Source organism: Ranitomeya variabilis, chromosome 2, assembly GCF_051348905.1.
Source record: "Ranitomeya variabilis isolate aRanVar5 chromosome 2, aRanVar5.hap1, whole genome shotgun sequence".
Lineage (NCBI taxonomy): Eukaryota > Metazoa > Chordata > Amphibia > Anura > Dendrobatidae > Ranitomeya > Ranitomeya variabilis.
Genome location: NC_135233.1, coordinates 373,449,798 through 373,472,612, shown reverse-complemented (window position 1 = coordinate 373,472,612; position 22,815 = coordinate 373,449,798). Strand labels below are relative to the sequence as shown.

The 22,815-nt window shown below is 43.0% G+C and overlaps 1 protein-coding gene across 1 annotated transcript in view; it reads left to right on the top strand.

Annotated features, from left to right (window-relative positions):
* Window positions 1-18,060, top strand: part of LOC143803786 (uncharacterized) — an 80,081-nt gene extending 62,021 nt beyond the window's left edge. Inside the window, exons 7-9 of the mRNA XM_077281553.1 lie at window positions 7,209-14,999; window positions 15,089-15,186; window positions 17,305-18,060. Of these exons, the coding sequence (XP_077137668.1) occupies window positions 7,209-14,999; window positions 15,089-15,186; window positions 17,305-17,361 (7,946 nt within the window). The 3' untranslated portion in view covers window positions 17,362-18,060. The remainder of the gene's footprint in view (window positions 1-7,208; window positions 15,000-15,088; window positions 15,187-17,304) is intronic.
* The last annotated feature ends 4,755 nt before the right edge of the window (window positions 18,061-22,815 follow it).

Here is a 22,815-nt window from a genome sequence, read left to right as displayed (position 1 = left end):
TTCCAACTCCACCTGGCTAGGGGGATTCCTGAGACGCTTCGAAGCCAACCGGATCACCACCAGCACCTGTGATCCGGTACCCTGGACTGTGGCTGCCTGAATCATACAGTGGGGAGGTAAAGAGACTGCAACCCCATGTCTTCTGTTTCTTTCTACACCACCTACCACCTGTCCCTACTACACCGGGAGCCCTGGGGACCCAGCTTCACTTGTGGGAAGCCATAACATCCCTGCTGCCATAACATAACCCCAGTGGACCCCTTTAAGCAGCGTTGGTCACCCCTGACCGAATACCACAGGTGGCGTCACGAACATTTATTATTTCACACACCCCTTTAAAGACCCTTTAAAGACCGTCCCTTTGGCGCCCAGGGCCATGGCCAGGGTCACCTGTTATGGTCCAGTGGTAGGACCTCAAAACTGACCTGACACATATGACCAGAATATAGGACAAGTTCTGGGGATGTGGCAGCTATACTGACCGCAATTCTGATCCTATCCACACACACTAAAGGCAGCCGTGGAGCGTTCCTAAAATCCTAGACGCCACGTTCACAGCCTGAGAAACTGACTACCCCTAGAGAGAAAGCAAAGACCTCACTTGCCTCAGAGAAATAACCCCAAAGTTATAGATAGCCCCCACAAATAATAACGGTGAGTTAAGGGGAAAAGACAAACGTAGAAATGAGACAGGTTAAGCAAATGAGGCCCGCTAATACTAGATAGACAGAAAATAGATAGGAGTCTGTGCGGTCAGTACAAAAACTATCAAAAATAAACCACGCAGAGAATGCAAGAACCCACACACCGACTCATGATGTGAGGGGCGCACTCTGCACCCCAGAACTAACCAGCCAGCAAAAAATCACATAAAAGCAAGCTGGACTGAACTCATTATATACTGAGAAACGTTTTCAAGGAAATAATGAGCAAACAAACTTAGCTTCTCCAGCAGGAGACTGGTCACAAGGAATATTCAGGAGAACTCAGAAACAGGACTGAATACACCGACAGCAGGCAACAAATGAAGGGCCAGGTGAATTAAATAGGCCCAGCATAGCAGGAAATGAATCAGCAGAGCCCAGCCAAGACCAGCCATATCGCTAAAGGCCACCAGAGGGAGCCCTAGAACAAACTCACACAGTACCGTTCATGACCACAGGAGGGAGCCCGAGAACGGAATTCACAACAGTACCCCCCCCCCTTGAGAAGGGGTCACCGAACCCTGACCAGAGCTCCCAGGCCGATCAGGACGAGCCGAATGAAAGGCACGAACCAAATCGGCCGCATGGACATCGGAGGCGACAACCCAGGAATTATCCTCCTGACCATAGCCCTTCCATTTAACCAAGTACTGAAGCTTCCGTCTCGAAACACGAGAATCCAAGATCTCCTCCACCACATACTCCAACTCCCCCTCAACCAAGACCGGAGCAGGAGGATCAACAGAAGGGACCACAGGCACCACGTATCTCCGCAACAATGACCTATGGAACACATTATGAATGGCAAACGATGTTGGGAGGTCCAAACGAAATGACACAGGGTTAAGGATTTCCAAAATCTTATAAGGACCGATGAAACGAGGCTTGAACTTAGGAGAGGAAACCTTCATAGGAACAAAACGAGAAGACAACCATACCAAATCCCCCACGCGAAGTCGGGGACCCACACAGCGACGGCGGTTAGCAAAGCGCTGAGCCTTCTCCTGTGATAACGTCAAATTGTCCACTACGTGGTTCCAAATCTGCTGCAACCTATCCACCACAGAATCCACCCCAGGACAGTCAGAGGGCTCAACCTGACCCGAGGAAAAACGAGGATGAAAACCAGAATTGCAAAAGAACGGAGAAACCAAAGTAGCAGAACTAGCCCGATTATTGAGGGCGAACTCAGCCAATGGCAAAAAAGTAACCCAATCATCCTGATCAGCAGAAACAAAACATCTCAAATAAGTTTCCAAGGTCTGATTAGTTCGTTCAGTTTGGCCATTCGTCTGAGGATGGAAGGCCGACGAAAAAGACAATTCAATGCCCATCTTAGCACAAAAGGACCGCCAAAATCTGGACACAAACTGGGATCCTCTGTCAGACACAATGTTCTCCGGAATACCATGTAAACGAACCACATTCTGAAAAAACAGTGGCACCAAATCGGAAGAGGAAGGCAGCTTAGGCAAGGGTACCAAATGGACCATTTTAGAAAAACGATCACAAACCACCCAGATGACAGACATCCTCTGAGAGACAGGGAGATCCGAAATAAAATCCATGGAAATATGCGTCCAAGGCCTCTTCGGGACAGGCAAGGGCAAAAGCAATCCACTGGCACGAGAACAGCAAGGCTTGGCCCGAGCACAAATCCCACAGGATTGCACAAAGGAACGCACATCCCGTGACAAGGAAGGCCACCAAAAGGACCTCGCCACCAAATCCCTGGTACCAAAAATCCCAAGATGACCTGCCAACACCGAAGAATGAACCTCGGAAATAACTCTACTGGTCCATCTGTCCGGGACAAACAATCTCTCCAGTGGACAACGGTCAGGTCTATTGGCCTGAAACTCCTGCAACACCCGTCACAGATCAGGAGAGATGGCAGACAAAATCACCCCCTCTTTGAGGACACCAGTAGGTTCAGAAACTTCCGGGGAGTCAGGCACAAAACTCCTAGAAAGGGCATCAGCCTTCACGTTTTTCGAACCCGGAAGATAAGAAACCACGAAATCGAAACGAAAGAAAAACAGCGACCATCGAGCCTGTCTCGGATTCAACCGTTTGGCAGACTCGAGATAAGACAAATTCTTGTGATCCTTCAAGACCACCACACGATGCTTGGCTCCTTCAAGCCAATGTCGCCACTCCTCAAATGCCCACTTCATTGCCAACAACTCACGATTACCAACATCATAATTCCGCTCGGCAGGCGAAAACTTTCTTGAAAAGAAAGCACATGGTCTCATCACAGAGCCATCAGAACTTCTCTGCGACAAGACAGCCCCTACTCCAATCTCAGAAGTATCAACCTCGACCTGAAAGGGAAGAGAGACATCGGGCTGGCGCAAGACAGGAGCCAAAGAAAACCGACGTTTCAGCTCCTGAAAGGCCTCCACGGCCGCAGGAGACCAATTCATCACATCAGAACCCTTCTTGGTCAAATCCGTCAAAGGCTTAACCACGCTAGAAAAATTAGTGATGAAGCGATGGTAAAAATTAACAAAACCCAAGAACTTCTGAAGACTTTTCACAGATGTAGGTTGAGTCCAGTCATGAATAGCCTGGACCTTGACTGGATCCATCTCAATAGTAGAAGGAGAAAAAATAAAGCCCAAAAAGGAAATCTTCTGGACTCCGAAGAGACATTTAAAGCCCTTCACAAACAAGGCATTGGCACGCAGGACCTGAAATACCATCCTGACCTGCTTCACATGAGACTCCCAATCATCAGAAAAGACCAAAATATCATCCAGGTACACAATCATAAATCTATCCAGATACTTTCGGAAGATGTCGTGCATGAAGGACTGAAACACAGAGGGGGCATTAGAAAGCCCAAAAGGCATCACCAGGTACTCAAAATGGCCTTCGGGCATATTAAATGCGGTTTTCCATTCATCGCCCTGCTTTATGCGCACAAGATTATACGCTCCACGAAGATCTATCTTGGTGAACCAACTGGCCCCCCTAATCCGGGCAAACAGATCGGACAACAGTGGCAAGGGGTACTGAAACTTGACCGTAATGTTATTTAGAAGGCGATAATCTATACAGGGTCTCAGAGACCCATCCTTCTTGGCCACAAAAAAGAACCCCGCACCCAAAGGGGACGAGGACGGGCGAATGTGCCCCTTCTCCAAGGACTCCTTTATATAACTCCGCATAGCGGCATGTTCAGGTACAGATAAATTAAAAAGTCGTCCCTTAGGGAACTTACTACCAGGAATCAGATTTATGGCACAATCATAATCCCTATGAGGAGGTAGGGCACTGGATTTGGGCTCATCAAATACATCCTGGTAGTCCGACAAAAATTCAGGGACTTCAGAAGGAGTAGAAGAAGCAATTGACACCAAAGGGGCATTGCCATGAATTCCCTGGCAACCCCAACTTGACACAGACATTGCTTTCCAATCCAGGACTGGATTATGAGCCTGCAGCCATGGCAGACCCAACATGACAACATCATGCAAATTATGTAGCACAAGAAAGCGAATCACCTCCTGATGTGCAGGAGCCATGCACATGGTCACTTGAGTCCAGTACTGAGGTTTATTCTTGGCCAATGGTGTAGCATCAATTCCCTTTAGTGGAATAGGAAATTGTAAAGACTCCAAGATAAAACCACAGCGCCTGGCAAATGACAAATCCATCAAATTCAGGGCGGCACCTGAATCCACAAAAGCCATAACTGAGTAGGATGACAGAGAGCAAATCAAAGTAACAGACAAAATGAATTTAGGTTGTACAGTACCAATGGTGACAGACTTGGTGAACCTTTTTGTGCGCTTAGAACACTCTGAGATAACATGAGCAGAATCACCAAGTAAAAGCACAACCCATTCTGACGTCTGTGGTTTTGCCGTTCAACTCTGGTCAGAATCCTGTCGCATTGCATAGGTTCAGGTTTCTGCTCAGAAAATTCCGCCAGATGGTGCACAGGTTTGCGTTCCCGCAAACGCCGATCAATCTGAATGGCCAAAGACATTGACTCATTCAGACCCGCAGGCGTGGGGAACCCCACCATAACATCTTTAAGGGCTTCAGACAGACCCTTTCTGAAAATCGCCGCCAGGGCGCACTCATTCCATTGAGTGAGCACAGACCACTTCCTAAACCTCTGACAGTAAACCTCTGCTTCATCTTGACCCTGAGAGAGAGCCAGCAAAACCTTCTCTGCTTGGTGTACCAGATTTGGTTCCTCATAAAGCACTCCAAGCGCCAGAAGAAACGCATCCACATTTAGCAATGCAGGATCTCCTGGCGCCAGAGAGAATGCCCAATCCGGGGGGGGGCCACGCAACAAAGAAATAACAATTTTAACTTGCTGAACAGAATCACCAGAGGAGCGAGGTCTCAGAGAAAGGAATAACTTACAATTATTCTTAAAGTTCAAAAACCTAGATCTGTCTCCGGAGAACAGTTCAGGAATTGGTATTTTAGGCTCTGACATAGGACTGCGGACTACATAATCCTGAATGCCCTTCACCCTTGCAGTGAGATGAACCACACTAGAAGACAGACTCTGAATGTCCATATCTGCAACTAAATTCAGAACCACCTAAAGATTAAGGGGAGGGGAGAGGCTAAGCACAGTGCAGAAGAAAAAAAAAAAATGACTTCAGGATTTCTCTTCTCCCTCTTCTGCTGCATTAACACTTTGTGGTCTGCTGTACTGTTATGGTCCGGTGGTAGGACCTCAAAACTGACCTGACACATATGACCAGAATATAGGACAAGTTCTGGGGATGTGGCAGCTATACTGACCGCAATTCTGATCCTATCCACACACACTAAAGGCAGCCGTGGAGCGTTCCTAAAATCCTAGACGCCACGTTCACAGCCTGAGAAACTGACTACCCCTAGAGAGAAAGCAAAGACCTCACTTGCCTCAGAGAAATAACCCCAAAGTTATAGATAGCCCCCACAAATAATAACGGTGAGTTAAGGGGAAAAGACAAATGTAGAAATGAAACAGGTTAAGCAAATGAGGCCCGCTAATACTAGATAGACAGAAAATAGATAGGAGTCTGTGCGGTCAGTACAAAAACTATCAAAAATAAACCACGCAGAGAATGCAAGAACCCCCACACCGACTCACGATGTGAGGGGCGCACTCTGCACCCCAGAACTAACCAGCCAGCAAAAAATCACATAAAAGCAAGCTGGACTGAACTCATTATATACTGAGAAACGTTTTCAAGGAAATAATGAGCAAACAAACTTAGCTTCTCCAGCAGGAGACTGGTCACAAGGAATATTCAGGAGAACTCAGAAACAGGACTGAATACACCGACAGCAGGCAACAAATGAAGGGCCAGGTGAATTAAATAGGCCCAGCATAGCAGGAAATGAATCAGCAGAGCCCAGCCAAGACCAGCCATATCGCTAAAGGCCACCAGAGGGAGCCCTAGAACAAACTCACACAGTACCGTTCATGACCACAGGAGGGAGCCCGAGAACGGAATTCACAACAGTCACCGCCACCGTGACACATCCCTTTAAGTACCGGACCCAGTATCGAGTACTCCATGGCCCTGGCGGGCGTTCCATTATCCCACAAATCTTACTCCAATGCCTGACTGAAGATTTGTGGTGAGATGCACACGTAGGCGCACACCACATTGTTTGCCTCTTAATAAATCAGGTGCCTCACACTCCACCCCTCCACCTTATCAACACAAGCATGAGAAACGTTGGTCTTGATGAATCAAAGCCATTAATTTCAATAAAGAAATTGAGTCTAAAATATGAAACTTTGGTCTCTGTTTGACCTCCTATCTGGTGGTTTTCATCTTTTTAGCCAGGAACAATAGTATGGTAGACTGCACTGTTGCGTCCAGGTAAAAAGACTGACACAGCTAATATGGAGTACAACTGAAGTCTAAAGTTTAATATTTTACACTTTGCCTTATTGAATACATTGGTTTAGTTTTGGGAACTGTCTGAATACCACTTTTCTGGCATTTAAATTGAAGCCATAAACAAAATACAAAGCAGGGATTCAGACATGGTGTAAACCCTGCCTAAAAAGAAAGGGATATGATCGTTTTTATTTTCATAAAAAATGGTTTGGTTTTCTAATTCTTGTAATACACATGGAAACCACGTAAGTCAATGTCTCCCACCTGAAGGCACCTTGGAAGACCATGTTGGAATCATGCCTCAGTACCTACATCACTTTTAGGGGCATCATATAATTCTGAAGGATTGTAGCCATGGTATGTCACAAAGCTAAAAAGAGATATGGACTGTGCCAAAGTAGGTTGACAAAGACTCCTTCTCGATTAGGTTGCAGACTTTCAAGAGAAGTCATGTAAAATGAAATTATGAAGTCCTGGTTGAGAGTTGACAGAAGGGTTGTAACAAAAGGGAGTGTAGAAGTAACTACCACAACTTGGCTCTGGTAACTAAGGGGCCACTCAAGCAAATCCACTATTTAAATAGGTCAGATAGTACTTACTAATATTACTTTTTTGTTTTCTCTCATAGTGTCCCCTGTTGAAGCACAGGCAAATTCATTTCTTTCAACATTACAAAAGATCATCGATGCAATTGCTCAAGCTCTTAAGAATCTAATAAATGAGATAACAAATCTGACAAAGCCAACAACTGCACCAAGTACTACAACAGCGAGCACAGCAATTATATCAAGCACTACCACCAGCACTATATCAACTAAAACCAGCAATTCTCCAACTACTTCCACTACTGTGGCCAGTACTTCCACAAGTACCACTCCGACTACATCTACTACATCTGCTACTGTGACCAGTATTTCCACAAGTACAACATCTGCTACTGTGACCATTGCTTCCACAAGTCGGACTGAGACTACACCTACGATATCCACTACTGGAATGCGTAGTACATCGCCTTACTCATCAGTCACTTCTAGTAGGACTACTCCTACTACAGAGGCAAAAATCACAGGATTTACACCATCAAAAACTGCAGGAACCATTGATACTGGGCCAACTACCCAGCTGATATCTATAACTGGCACAAGTCAGCAATCAACTACTGGGGCAACCAGTCCAAAAATGACATCCACCACAAACATTGAATCTTCAGCCAGTCAAGAGGCCAGTAGTATACCAATATTATCATCATCCAGTATTGAACCTACAATCCAAACATTGACAGGTGGTACCTTCAGTTCCTCAAATTCAGTATCCACTTTGCAAGTAAGCACAGAAACAAGTAGCTCTTCAACAACTTCCAGTGGTCAGACTGCAGTCAGCAGCTCAGGCATTACTGCAAAAAGTAGTAGCCAGTCATCATCAAGTAATGTTCTCACTTCTACTGCAGGAACTGTACAATCATCATTACCTAACAGTCTATCAAGCACAAATACTCAAAGCAGTAGCCAAGGATCATCAACAATCCCACAATCATCCTCCACTGTGGCAGTAGATAGCCAAGCATTAACCAGTACTGAGTCTTTTACTAGTGGAACTAGTAAGTTACCGTCTTCTAGTAGCTTCAGATCTTCAAGTGCTACTGGCAGCCCAGCAATCAGTAGTCAGCCACAAACAACCAACTCACCAACATTATCTAGTGCTTCCCCAAGTGGCCAAACATCATTCAGCACAACAGCTCCTGCCAGTGGATTGAGTATCCAGCCATCTTCTAGTAATTTCTTCACTTCTTCCAGTGCAGAAATGGAAGCACAATCTACTGTAACTACCAAACCACCAACGTCAATTGTTCAAACCAGTAGCCAGCCACCAACACCCTCTAGTGCTTCCACAAGTGGCCAAACATCCTTCAGTACAACAGCTCTTGCCAGTGGATCTAGTATCCAGCCATCTTCTAATAATATCTTCACTTCTTCCAGTGTTGGGACACAAGCACAATCTACTGTAATTTCCAAACCACCAACGTCAAATCTTGAAACCAGTAGTCAGCCACCAGCAACCAACTCACCAACATCCTCTAGTGCTTCCACAAGTGGCCAAACATCATTCAGTATAACTGCTTCTGCCAGTGGATTTAGTATCCAGCCATCTTCTAGTAATCTCTTCACTCCTTCCAGTGCTGAAACACAAGCACAATCTACTGTAACTACCAGACCACCAACGTCAATTGTTCAAACCAGTAGTCAGCCACCAACACCCTCTAGTGCTTCCACAAGTGGCCAAACATCCTTCAGTACAACAGCTCTTGCCAGTGGATCTAGTATCCTGCCATCTTCTAGCAATATCTTCACTTCTTCCAGTGTTGGGACACGAGCACAATCTACTGTAATTACAAAACCACCAACGTTAAATCTTGAAACCAGTAGTCAGCCACCAACAACCAACTCACCAACATCCTCTATTGCTTCCACAAGTGGTCAAACATCATTCAGTACAACAGCTCCTGCTATGGCATCTAGTATCCAGTCATCTTCTAGTAATAGCTTCACTTCTTCCAGTGCAGGAACACAAGCACAATCTACTGTAACTACCAGACCAACAACATCAATTGTTCAAACCAGTAGTCAGCCACCAACACCCTCTAATGATTCCACAAGTGGCCAAACATCCTTCAGTACAACAGCTCCTGCCAGTGGATTTAGTATCCAGCCATCTTCTAGTAATATCTTCACTTCTTCCAGTTTTGGGACACAAGCACAATCTACTGTAATTACCAAACCACCAACATCAAATCTTGAAACCCGTAGTCAGCCACCAGCAACCAACTCACCAACATCCTCTAGTGCTTCCACAAGTGGCCAAACATCATTCAGTATAACAGCTCCTGCTATGGCATCTAGTATCCAGTCATCTTCTAGCAATATCTTCACTTCTTCCAGTGCAGGAACACAAGCACAATCTAGTGTAACTACCAGGCCAACAACGTCAATTGTTCAAACCAGTAGTCAGCCACCAACAACCAACTCACCAACATCCTCTAGTGCTTCCACAAGTGGCCAAACATCATTCAGTACAACAGCTCCTGCTATGGCATCTAGTATCCAGTCATCTTCTAGTAATAGCTTCACTTCTTCCAGTGCAGGAACACAAGCACAATCTACTGTAACTACCAGACCAACAACGTCAATTGTTCAAACCAGTAGTCAGCCACCAACACCCTCTAGTGATTCCACAGGTGGCCAAACATCCTTTAGTACAACAGCTCCTGCCAGTGGATCTAGTATCCAGCCATCTTCTAGTAATATCTTTACTCATTCCAGTGCTGAAACACAAGCACAATCTACTGTAACTACCAGTCCACCAACGTCAATTGTTCAAACCAGTAGTAAGCCACCAACAACCAATTTACCAACATCCTTTAGTGCTTCTACAAGTGACCAAACATCATTCAGTGCAACAGCTCCTGCCAGTGGATCTAGTATTCAGCCATCTTCTAGTAATATCTTCACTTCTTCCAGTGTTGGAACACAAGCACAATCTACTGTAGCTACCAGATCACCAACATCAATTGTTCAAACTAGTAGTCAATCATCAACAACCAACTCACCCACACCCTCTAGTGCTTCAACAAATGGCCAAACAATATTCAGTACATCAGCTCCTACCAGTGGCTATAGCAACCAGCCATCTACCAGTAGTGCAATTCCTTCTTCCAGTATTGGAACTCAAGGGCAATCATCCATAGCTTCAAATACTGAAAGCAGTAGCCAAGTATCATCAATGTATCCACAGACAATTTCTAGCTCTACTGTAAGTAACCAAACATCACTCAGTAATGGAGCTACTGCTAGCCAATCATCTTCTAGCAATGTCATTACTTCTTCAACACCGATTACCAACAGCTCGCCAATTAACTCTATCTCAACTTTGATATCGTCTACAGAAATTACAGGGACAAGTAGTCCCCTTGTGTCAATCGCTACCAGCGCTATCCTTATTTCAAGTTTGGGAACCATTCCCCAGTCCTCTCAAGTAAGCAATACTGCATCCTCCATCACAAACAGTCAACCAGGGAGTAACTCAGCAATAACTTTTGTCTCTGAAACCAATAGCAAGCCACCATCCACAAGTGCTGTAGCACTGTCCACTATTTTCAATAGTAAACCTCCAAATAATGGAACAAGTAACCAACCATCAGCCAACACTAAGACATCTCCTAGTGCAGTCCCTGGGACAACTGGACAGTTTTCAGGTCCAAGTGCCAGCAGCACATTTGTTGTAAGCCAAAATTCATCAACATCAACTATTTTAACCAACAGCCAAGTTCCAACTGGTACCATATTGTCATCAGGTAGCAAAACTTCACTTAGCAGCATACCAACTAATTCTGGTATGAGTAACCCACCAATTACTTTGGATACAGGATCGACAAATTTTTCAAGTAGTGTTCAGCCTTCAAATACTGCAAGAAGTAGCCAACCATCAGCCAATACTCTGACATCTTCTAGTGCAATCCCTGAGACAACTGGTCAATCTTCAAGCCCAAGTGCCAGCAGCCAGTTATTTGTGAGCCACACTTCATCAACATCAACTACTGTAATGAACAGTCAACCTCCAACTGGTACCACATTCTCAGCAAGTAGCAAAATTTCACGTAGCAGCACACCAACAAATTCTGGCACTGTTATCCTGCCAACTACTTTTGGTACAGGAATTACTAATTTTGCAAGCACTGTTCTACCATCAAATACTGGAACAAGTAGCCAATCATCAGCTAAGACGCTGACATCTTCCATTGAAGCACCTTTCCAGTCTTCCTCAACTCGCTCTTCAATTACTAGTGGTTCTGTAACTAGTAGCCAATTACCGTATACTTCTAATGCAGTAAGTTCTACTAATAGTAGGTTTGAAACTGAGATTAGTAGCCTTTCAGCTTCAACAAGCGTAATCACACCTGCGCCTAGTACAGAAAGAACTTCCAGCATTGTAAAAAGCACTCAACCATCCTCCAGCAACCTACAGTCATTAACCAGTGATGGCTACTCAACAGTTACCAGTAATACAACAATAGGAGGAACCAGTAAACAACTTACAAGTAATCAGTCCACTGTTACCAGCAACCAAGTGTCAATCAATTCTAGTACAAGCCTCCAACCTTCTGCAAACACACTGATATCATCCAGTACTATGACTAGTGGTCAGATGGCATCAACAGGCAGCACAGCATCAATAAGTAGAGCAACAACCCAACCAACTAATTCATTCAGTTCTCTTGCATCGACAGCAATCTCTAGCAACAACTCAACTATCCAGACTTCAACAAAAGTACCAACATCTTTAACTGCTACTTTAACTGCATTATTAGGTACCCTGCAAACATCAACCAGCAAGTTGTTATCCTCAAGTGCAGTATCTAGTTCAACCACAAAAAGTGGACTTTCTTCATCTACATACATTCAAGCAACATCCACCAGACCAGTGACATCTTCTTCAACCCTAATCAGTACCCAGAATCCAAGCACCAATAATTCAATAGTTTCTTCAATTTCTCCTAGCAGTACTAATAAAAGTTTACTAACTTCAACTGCTGCACAAAGTGTCCAAAGTTCGTCAATGAATAGTGCATCAGTGGTTAATACTTTAGTCAGTACAATAACGACCTCAAACAACACAACATCTCAAAATGGGACTCCAACCATCACAGTTGAATCTTCTACTAATATTATAACTTCTCCAAGGACTATCAATACATCAACAAGAATCATTTCCACCATAGGGATCACTTCACAGAATCCGTTCTCTAATAACACTTCAAGTTCATCAACTTCTCCAACCAGTCCAACCTCAAGCAAAATTTTTATCACTGGAATTACCACCAGTTTGACATCAAATAATAGTTCTACAATAGTGTTCTCCACCCAGAATCCTTCAATTAACACATCTAAACCATCTAATATTACCAGTACTATAGCTCATACAAATACAACCCCAAAAAGTATTATGGCATCTTCCACAATGGGTGCCACGCAAGCATCAACCAGCAAGTTATTATCCACAAGTACAGTATCCAGTTCAACAACTAAAAGTGGACTTTCTTCAGCTACATACTTTAGTACCCCAGCAACATCCACCAGACCACTAACATCTTCTTCAACCCTAATCAGTACCCAGAATCCAAGCACTAATCATTCAATGGTTTCTTCAATTTCTCCTAGCAGTACCAATGCAAGTTTTCCAACTTCAAAGTCTACTGCATCCAGTGTCCAAAGCTCGACAAGTAAAGGTGTGACAGCCTTTACACTTTTATTCAGCACAATAACGACCTCAAACAACACAACAAGATCTCAAAGTGTGACTCCAACCATCACAACTAAAACTTCTACCAATATTACAGCTTCTCTAGCCACTATCAATCCAACAACAAAGAATCATAGTGCTAACACTTCCCATTTTCCAACCAGTTCAACTTCAAACAATATTTACTTTACAGGAATCACCACCCAAAGTCCAGCTTCTTTACCTTCTCCAACTAGTACATCAAACAATAGCTTCACCATATTGTTCTCCACCCAGAATTCTTCAACCACCTCAGCTAAATTGTCTAGTGTTGCCAGTACTGCAGCCAGTACAAATACAACTCCAAAAAACACCACGGTATCTACCACAATTAATAGTGGATTTTTCACTAGCACTATGATACCTTTATCCATTACATCAATATCTACTGCATCCAAGAGCACTGTACTGTCTACTATATCACCCAGAACATCGTCAAACTCCACCGATGCCACATCCCATACTACGCCAAGTCTCACAGTGAAACCTTCTACTAATACCACAGCTACTATAACCAGCACAAACACAGCTTTGAAAAGTACTGTGTCATCTTCTTCAATAGCAGTTAGTAGCCAGAAGCCCCCCACTAATGCTACTTTAGCTACCTCAAGTACTTTTGCCACTACTAAATCAACTTTAACTGGGACTGCAACATCTCCGTCTACCACTTCCAATGTTAAAAATTCCTCCACCATAAGTACTGTAGCGTCTTCTTCTATAAGATCAACCTCAAACTTTTCCAGTGCAATAACCTCTCTGACCTCCACAACAAAGCATTCTACTAGTTTTACTGCTTCAACTTCTAAAACCAGCACAAACACAGGTTCAAAAAGTACTGTGTTGTCTTCTTTACCAGTCAGTACCCAGAATTCTACCACTAATATTACTACAGCTACTTTGAGCACTGCAAAGACAACTTCACACCAATCCGCAATATCATCACGTACAACATCCAATATTAAGAACTCCTCAACCATAAATGTTGCAGTATCTTCTACTTCTCTCAGTCCATTGACAAACTCAACCAACGCCACAACTTCTCACACTACTGGAACCATTATAACCACAACAAGACTGTCCACTAACTATACTGCTTCCACAACTTTAACCAGAACGAATACAACTTCAAAAAGTACTGTGCTATTTTCTTCCATACCGGTTAGTACTCAGAGCGCTACCACTTATAGTACTCCACATACTTCAACTACCTTGATCACTATGAAGAAAACTACACCTGAAAGATCAATATTTTCATCAGCTGCAGACAACTTTCAAAACTCTACAACTATAATTACTGAAGCATCTACTGAAAATGCAAACAGTGTTACAACATCTCAAACACATGCAACAATTAATCCTTCTACACCTTCAACTACCTTAACTCATACATCAACATCAACGAATACTGTGCCATCATCTACATCTACAAGTACTGTAACCCATTCAACTGTTTTGACCTCTACCAGCTCAACATCAAGTATATCAAGGTTTACTAGTGATGCATTGAGTAGCCAAAGAACTACTGACACCAATCCAACTTTTTCCAGCACCGTGACAACCTACGTGACTGGTACCAGTCAAAATCCCTCCAATATTAGCAATGGTGCTTCCTCAGCTACATCAACTACTGCAAACCCAATCCTTATCAGCACAGTGACCACAGCCACTAGCAGTCATTCAACAGCTTCTTCTGCTGCTTTAACCATACCTTCTTCATCAGTGAAACCAACCACCACATCCTATTCCATTCCAACTACCAACCTGAGTACTAATAGTCAACCAACTATATCGGAAACTTCAAAGGCTTTCACATCTTTTTCTACTATTAGCTCTACAACAAGTAAATCAACACTGACACCATCCACTATGGGGACTGCTCCTAACCCAACGTCAACAATTACAATTGGTACAACTACTCCTCTAGTTAGTACAAGAACCAGCACTACCAGCACTGCAACCAGCGTAAAACGACAAACTGTCAATACAGTTGTGTCTTCAAGTGGTGCCAGCGAACAACCAACAAGTGGAACTTCAACAATAACCAAAGTTTCCACCAGTTCAAATACATCCACAGGGACATCTTCTGGTAAGTGGATTGTGATAGTACAATAAAGCAGAAAAGTTAACATTTTGAGACACTTATATTATATCTTCTTTATTCTATTCTGTCAACAGCTTCTCTCTCAACCGATGTTATTCCCGACTGGGGCATCATCCTAATATGCCTTGCTGCTATCCTTGGATTGGTTGCAGTCATAAGCACAATCAGTGGGGTAAGTTTATGGCCATCTGGTTTATTTTAAATGTGTGTTCCTCACATTCTAGCAGCTTGTATTTCCCATCTCCACAACAGCAGACTCCAAAAAAATCCTAATTTCATCCCTAAAAACAACTAGTAGGTGGGAGGAGAAGCTGTAGTTGTAATTTCTCTATGTGTCTGTGAAACTGCATGCAGTGGGTGGGAGGGTGTGCTTAAGTTGGAAGAGATTTGATTAGATCAGAGCAAGCAAGGACTGATAATAATAAAATACCTTCCCCTCCTCAGCAGGCAAGGACTGATAATATTAAAGTGCCCTCCCCTGCTCAGCAGGCAAAGACTGATAATAGTAAAGTGCACTCCCCTGCTCGGCAGGAAAAAACTGATAACAGCAAAGTGCCCTCCCCTGCTCAGAAGGCAAAGACTGATAACAGTAAAGTGCCCTCCCATGCTCAGCAGGCAAGGACTGCTAACAGTAAAGTATCCTCGCCCGCTCAACAGGCAAGTACTGATAACAGTAAAGTACCCTCACCTGCTCAGCAGGCAAGGACTGATAACAGTAAAGTATCCTCGCCCGCTCAACAGGCAAGGACTGATAACAGTAAAGTACCCTCACCTGCTCAGCAGGCAAGGACTGATAACAGTAAAGTATCCTCGCCCGCTCAACAGGCAAGCACTGATAACAGTAAAGTACCCTCCCCTGCTCAGCAGGCAAGGACTGATAACAGTAAAGTATCCTCGCCTGCTCAACAGGCAAGGACTGATAACAGTAAAGTTTCCTCCCCTGCTCAGCAGTCAAGGACTGATAACAGTAAAGTATCCTCGCCCGCTCAACAGGCAAGGACTGATAACAGTAAAGTACCCTCCCCTGCTCAGAAGGCAAAGACTGATAACAGTAAAGTACCCTCCCCTGTCAGCAGGCAAGGACTGATAACAGTAAAGTATCCTCCCCCGCTCAACAGGCAAGTACTGATAACAGTAAAGTACCCTCACCTGCTCAGCAGGCAAGGACTGATAACAGTAAAGTATCCTCGCCCGCTCAACAGGCAAGGACTGATAACAGTAAAGTACCCTCACCTGCTCAGCAGGCAAGGACTGATAACAGTAAAGTATCCTCGCCCGCTCAACAGGCAAGCACTGATAACAGTAAAGTACCCTCCCCTGCTCAGCAGGCAAGGACTGATAACAGTAAAGTATCCTCGCCTGCTCAACAGGCAAGGACTGATAACAGTAAAGTTTCCTCCCCTGCTCAGCAGTCAAGGACTGATAACAGTAAAGTATCCTCGCCCGCTCAACAGGCAAGGACTGATAACAGTAAAGTACCCTCCCCTGCTCAGAAGGCAAAGACTGATAACAGTAAAGTACCCTCCCCTGTCAGCAGGCAAGGACTGATAACAGTAAAGTATCCTCGCCCGCTCAACAGGCAAGGACTGATAACAGTAAAGTACCCTCACCTGCTCAGCAGGCAAGGACTGATAACAGTAAAGTATCCTCGCCCGCTCAACAGGCAAGGACTGATAACAGTAAAGTACCCTCACCTGCTCAGCAGGCAAGGACTGATAACAGTAAAGTATCCTCGCCCGCTCAACAGGCAAGCACTGATAACAGTAAAGTACCCTCCCCTGCTCAGCAGGCAAGGACTGATAACAGTAAAGTATCCTCGCCTGCTCAACAGGCAAGGACTGATAACAGTAAAGTTTCCTCCCCTGCTCAGCAGTCAAGGACTGATAACAGTAAAGTATCCTCGCCCGCTCAACAGGCAAGGACTGATAACAATAAAGTACCCTCCCCTGCTCAGCAGGCAAGGACTGCTAACAGTAAAGTATCCTCACCCGCTCAACAGGCAAGGACTGATAACAGTAAAGTGCCCTCCCCTGCTCAGCAGGCAAGGACTGATAACAGTAAAGTATCCTCGCCTGCTCAACAGGCAAGGACTGATAACAGTAAAGTACCCTCTCCTGCTCAGAAGGCAAAGCCTGTAAATTCTGTAGGGTAATGAAACAATAACCAAAACATAGAACCTGTTAGGCACAATGTTTTGCACTACATTTTTAGTTGCCTGAAGATTTACTGTAAAGAAAAAATAGTAGTTGTAGGACAATGCTAATATGATTTTTTCCCTTTCTTTAAACAGTTAGTCTACTGCTTAAGAAGACTCAGTTATCCAACAAGCTATAACATCAGTGTCTAACAAGGAGGACATCTCATACTCTTGAATGAGCTTCAAGGGTGTTCTATTGAAGACAAAAATCAGTATTTGTATCTTAGTTCAATGTTTTGGACTTTGATAATATCCTGTGATGGGTGTATGACTATGACTGACATTTAATGATGAGGCTCTAGATGTGGTTCAGTATCCAAGAAGTTCATTGTTACAGGTTTGGGGCTTCTAAAATGGCACATTGGCTTCTTGGTCTCTTACTATAAATCAAGAGACATAGACTTCTTATTACTGTATAATTGGGAGGACAAGGTTTGGTCAGGCAGACCCTTGTTGGCTACCACATCTTGCAGAACCACAAAAAACATGCTCGTATCAGAACATTGGCCAACAGTGTATTAAAATATAACCCAAGGAGCTTGGCCAGATGGTGAAAGTGCAATGAATAATGAGACAGCATGAAGGTGGATCCAGGTGATCATTGGAGGTCATGTTATAATTATATATTATATATTGTTTACATTAAATATTATTTGATTAAGATGCGCCTCTGATGGTCAGTAGTGGTATTGCTGGCAGAACCACAGACAATCAGGGTGAGTCTTGTATGATGCCATGAATACTTTTGCTTTACATATACTATATATTAATTGTATATATGTTACATACTTGTAAAGCAACTATGTAAAATGAATAAAGATCTTATATATTATGTTATATGATACATAAATAAACTGCGTGATGTTTTTCATGGTTTAAGTAATATGAATGGCCAACATGGTCAAAGGGAACTTCTTCAGAACACATTAGGGCCAATTCATCAAAGATTTTCCACCAAAAAAGTTGTGTAAAAGCTTTGAAAAGTCACAAAAAATTTGCGCAATGCGAAGTTGTGCAAAAATCTTGCGTGTTTTGATGTTTTCACACCAGTTTAAATCAGCTCCTCCAAACTGGGAGGAACTAGGCAGGAGGTGGGAAGGGCTTAAAAGCTTTGAAAAGTTGCAAAATTGTTGTGCAGACGAGAGTTGCGCAAAAAATTGGCAACTTTTGGCTTTTTCACCACAAATTGTACTAGCTCTGCTAAAATTGGAAATGTTTGGGAGGAACCAAGGCGGCTATAGGAGATTGGATATGCTCACTCATCAAATTCATCAAAAGGGATGTCGGATTGCATGACAGAATTGCTTCTCCAGTCTTCAACTGGAGTAGCATTTTTGGCATGGCTCATGGAGACGCATGCCATTCAGAAGAAGCACCCAAATTCATTAAGTGATGTGCACCTCTTAATGAATTTGCTGCCTTCTACTCCACAAAGACTAGCCTAGCGTGAGCGTGCGCTACACCCATCTTGATGACTCGGCCCTATGGTGTATTCGCCTCTATTATCCTTTTCATGGATCTTGCATTCCCTTTTTTGCTGGTTCCTTTGGAGCCATGGTCAGGTTGTCTTCTCAGATTCCAAGATTGTTCTGCTCCTATGGTAAGGGTAATGCAATTGAACAAAAGAGTACCTTTGGGTCTTCCAGCTATTAAATATGACTTATTTTGGCTAAAGGTTGGCCTTGTGCCTTACTCACTGGCGTTCTACCAACTTCAAAAAAGCTGATAGAGAAAATAGGCAAGTTCCACGTCACATTTTAAAGATAAAAAAAGCAAGTTCTTGATGGATCAGAGATGAAGCTAGTTGTATACAAAATAGATCTGAATGTTTAGGTGTCAACATTCTACTAGTAGAATTACACATTTCATATGATGGCGATGGTGAAAGTTCGGTCAGACTACATAGTGAGTTCCTCTCCCACATCATAACTCCATAGATAAGATTTTCTACACTCCATTGGACCAAAAGGCTGAAATAAAAAAATCAAAAGTCAGGTGTAACCAAAATGCTTGAAAGTGAAGGATGCTATATATTTTTCTCATAAATCAATAGTACACGTGAAAATAAAAAACTTTGTAAAATATCTTATTAGAAATTTTTCTTTCTCCTCCTAGACTGATCTTTTCATTCTTTACGTTCTCAACTCACAGATAAAATGTGTCTTCGGTGTATACAAACTCAATCAGTACTGATTCTATGGAGAACTTCATAAGATTGTTTCTGACTCTAGCTCCTCCTCCTTCCTCCTCTATAGAATTTTACAAGCACCAACAGTCATCTCCTATTTCAATAATGGAAAAATCTTTCTTCCCTGAATACAGATTTTACAGAGACTGAAAGATCAGTCCAGGAGGAAAAATAAGTCAATTTATCTGATAAGATATATTACAAAGTTGCTTATTTTCCTGTGTACTGTTGATTTACGAACTAATTAAAATGAAGGTTATTCATTAATGCTCGTATTGCCATCATTTTTGTGCTACAGTATACCCCTTGTTTTTAAGTAAAAAACAGTCAACATGTGTATCAGCCCTGTTAAGAGCGCCTGGGATTGGCTTGCCCAAAAAGTAAAGGACCTGAAGAGATAAAGCTCTAACATAATAATGTCCCCAAAAGGTTCAGCAGAATACATTACTATTTGGAGGTGATTGTGGAGTCAATGAATAGCCAGTAAGGTCGATTTCTTATGGGATGGCTACAAAAAAAATCTATTTGATTTTATTGAAGTCCTGTGAGTACAATGATAAAATAAATATGATATGAAGAGTAGAAGAAGTAAGGATGGTCCTCATAATCATCTTCTGCAGAACCTTAAGTCTAGAGACAGCGCTTACCAAATAAGCTTCCGCAGTTAAGTCCTCCTAACACATTAGGTAGCTGTCATTCGAATCATGTTTCAGCCCATCGTTCACCAACATTCCACCAGATGCTTCTTTTACCAGTTCTGGCAGTGGGTATTTAGGCCAACTTCCAGAGACCAAGTAACGTCTTGTCACAACCCACTGTTCAGTTTCTTGGTGAATGATCTTAGTCCTACTGGTCTATCACTGATAAACACATGTCGATTAAGTATCTCATGCAGTTTGCGCCTCTCTCAGCAACTCTGGCACAGCTTGGCACGACCACTAAGTAGCAAGGACCATCAGCCCCCCACCAAGTACAGATTACTTACATTGCATATATTCACAACATATATACATGACAGTTACAGCATAATATCAATGAAAGGTTCCTTCAAAAGTCGTAACCACAGTCTTCAAAGAGATGCGATAAGTTTACCCCTTACATGTGCCAGCTGGGGCTGAATTCCGATTGGATAAGGCACCTTTACCCAAAAAAACTTTTGAAGTGACTTGTACAATAGGTGTCTGCACTCACCAAAAGTTGTAAAGGTAGATGTGGGCATAATGGACATGGCATGGTCTCTAAGATTAAAAAGAATATAGCAGATTTCCTGGTGCTGAACTACACCAAATTTATTGAGACATTTGTCTGTAGGATATACCTGCACAGCAGGAGGAAGAGGATGTGGCTTAAGCCACACAGAGTATGATGTTCCTGAGCACCATGTGCGGCCGGTGACACCGATGGGAGAGTTCCTTTTTGGTACTGAAATTAAGAGGTGTCAGGTAGCAAGAGAAGATTGTCAAGTAGTCAGGTTCAAGAGGATGAAGAAAGTGTGAGCACAAGTAGAGTAGGTATATGCTGGTCAACAGAGAATCATGTAGTGTCATGGTGTGTAAGGAGTGAGTACCACCACTATAAAAGCGTTAACACTTTGTCCTTACAGCTGAGAATTATTACCAGACCACAGAGCAATTTAACTTTCCCTTGTGCCTCAATCACATCAACTCATGTTCCCCAGACTGCCACAAACCATAAATAAGTTGTGACCTACTGAAACCTTCATGGATTTGTACCTCTCCGGAGTGTTACTAATAAGTCAGTGAACGCTAGTGCTGTAACCACCAAGATGTGCGCCTCTGAATGAGCAAAGTTTTACTTATCCTTTGGATGTCAGTGTGTTATAGAATCATAGAATGGAAGAGTTGGAAGGGACCTCCTGGGTCATCTGGTCCAACCCCCTGCTCAAAGCAGGATTCATTAAATCATCCCAGACAGATGTCTGTCCAGCCTCTGTGTGAAGACTTCCATTGAAGGAGAACTCATTACCTCTCGTGGCAGCCTTTTCCATTCATTGATCACCCTCACTGTCAAAAAGTTTTTTCTAATATCTAATCTGTGTCTCCTCCCATTCACTTTTATCCCATTGCTTCTAGTCTTTCCTTGTGCAAATGAGAATAAAGATGATCCTTCTAAAATGTGACAGCCACATGGTGTGATTTTCATGCTGTGCCACAACGCTGTAGTGTGGTCACCACTAGACCATTGACCTTCATCTTCTTCTGTATTTCATGCCTTTTAATAGACTTGGCACAATTGACTCCAATGTAGTATTTTTTCAACAGGTGTAAGAAATGCCAATCTTATTAAGTACTTCACTCGGTGTTTTGACAACAATTTTAAAAAAATAGCCCTGACATTTGCACAATATGCTATGATGTCATCACTCTGTCAGGTCTCCTACATCATGAGGACAGCTATAGGTCTGAGTCCGGATCATATGATCTAAGAACTGAAGTGCCCATTTTTTCAGCCATTCAGGTTACACCATTGTGGTGAAAACAAATTAAAGTGTCACAGAGGAATGCAGAGAATGAATATAAGCATCACCCTAGCTCCTCAGTCACATCTCCTCCCAGTTTACTCCAGTAATTGCTTGAAAGATTAAAGAAGACAAAAGATGGGCAAACACCCAAAAATCCAGACTGACAGCATCAATGCAATTGAAAATACTGCCTGATACTGATATGTCTGGTGTATATACACATCTACGGTAATTAATTTTAAAAGTCTGGGATCTGATTATTCTAAGAGGTCTACTGTGGGGTCAGAATTATTTCAGCAGTTTGGTCAGTAGCCTGATTAACTTTAAGGTCTCTGAAGTCTGGATGAGTTTTAGGGTCTAATCTAGATTTTGGGATTAGGTTTAGGTGTCTGTTTTGAGGTCTGAATTAATTACAAGGATCTGATTTGGGAACTCAATGGGTTTAGTGGTCTTATCTGAGGTGTCAATGATTGTCCGGGTCTGGAATCGTAATTTTTGGGTCTGATTTAGTTTTCTCACTAATAAATCATACATTTGATGTAAACCCTTCTAGGGGTTTCATCTTTACGCTTGGTGTTCAACTTGGACCTTCGCTAGAACACTTACCCAGGTAATTGAACCTTTACTAAAACTAGTTACCGTAAGTGTTTTTACCCTATAATAAAGAGGACTGAAGACCTACTCAGCAAAAGTTTCCATGTATCTCCAAATTTCATAAAATAATTTCATCTCTTCTATCTTTGCCAATCCACAGTTGATAGTCTCATGGTCCTCCTAGACCTTGTTTCCAAGTGGCCAACATGTAACCACTACAGCCAATCAGTGGCTTTCACAGCTGATAGTCTTCTAGTCCACCTGGACTTTGTTTCCAAGTGACCAGAGTGTGACCACTACAGCGAATCAGTGGCTTCCACAGCTGAAAGTCTTTTAGTCC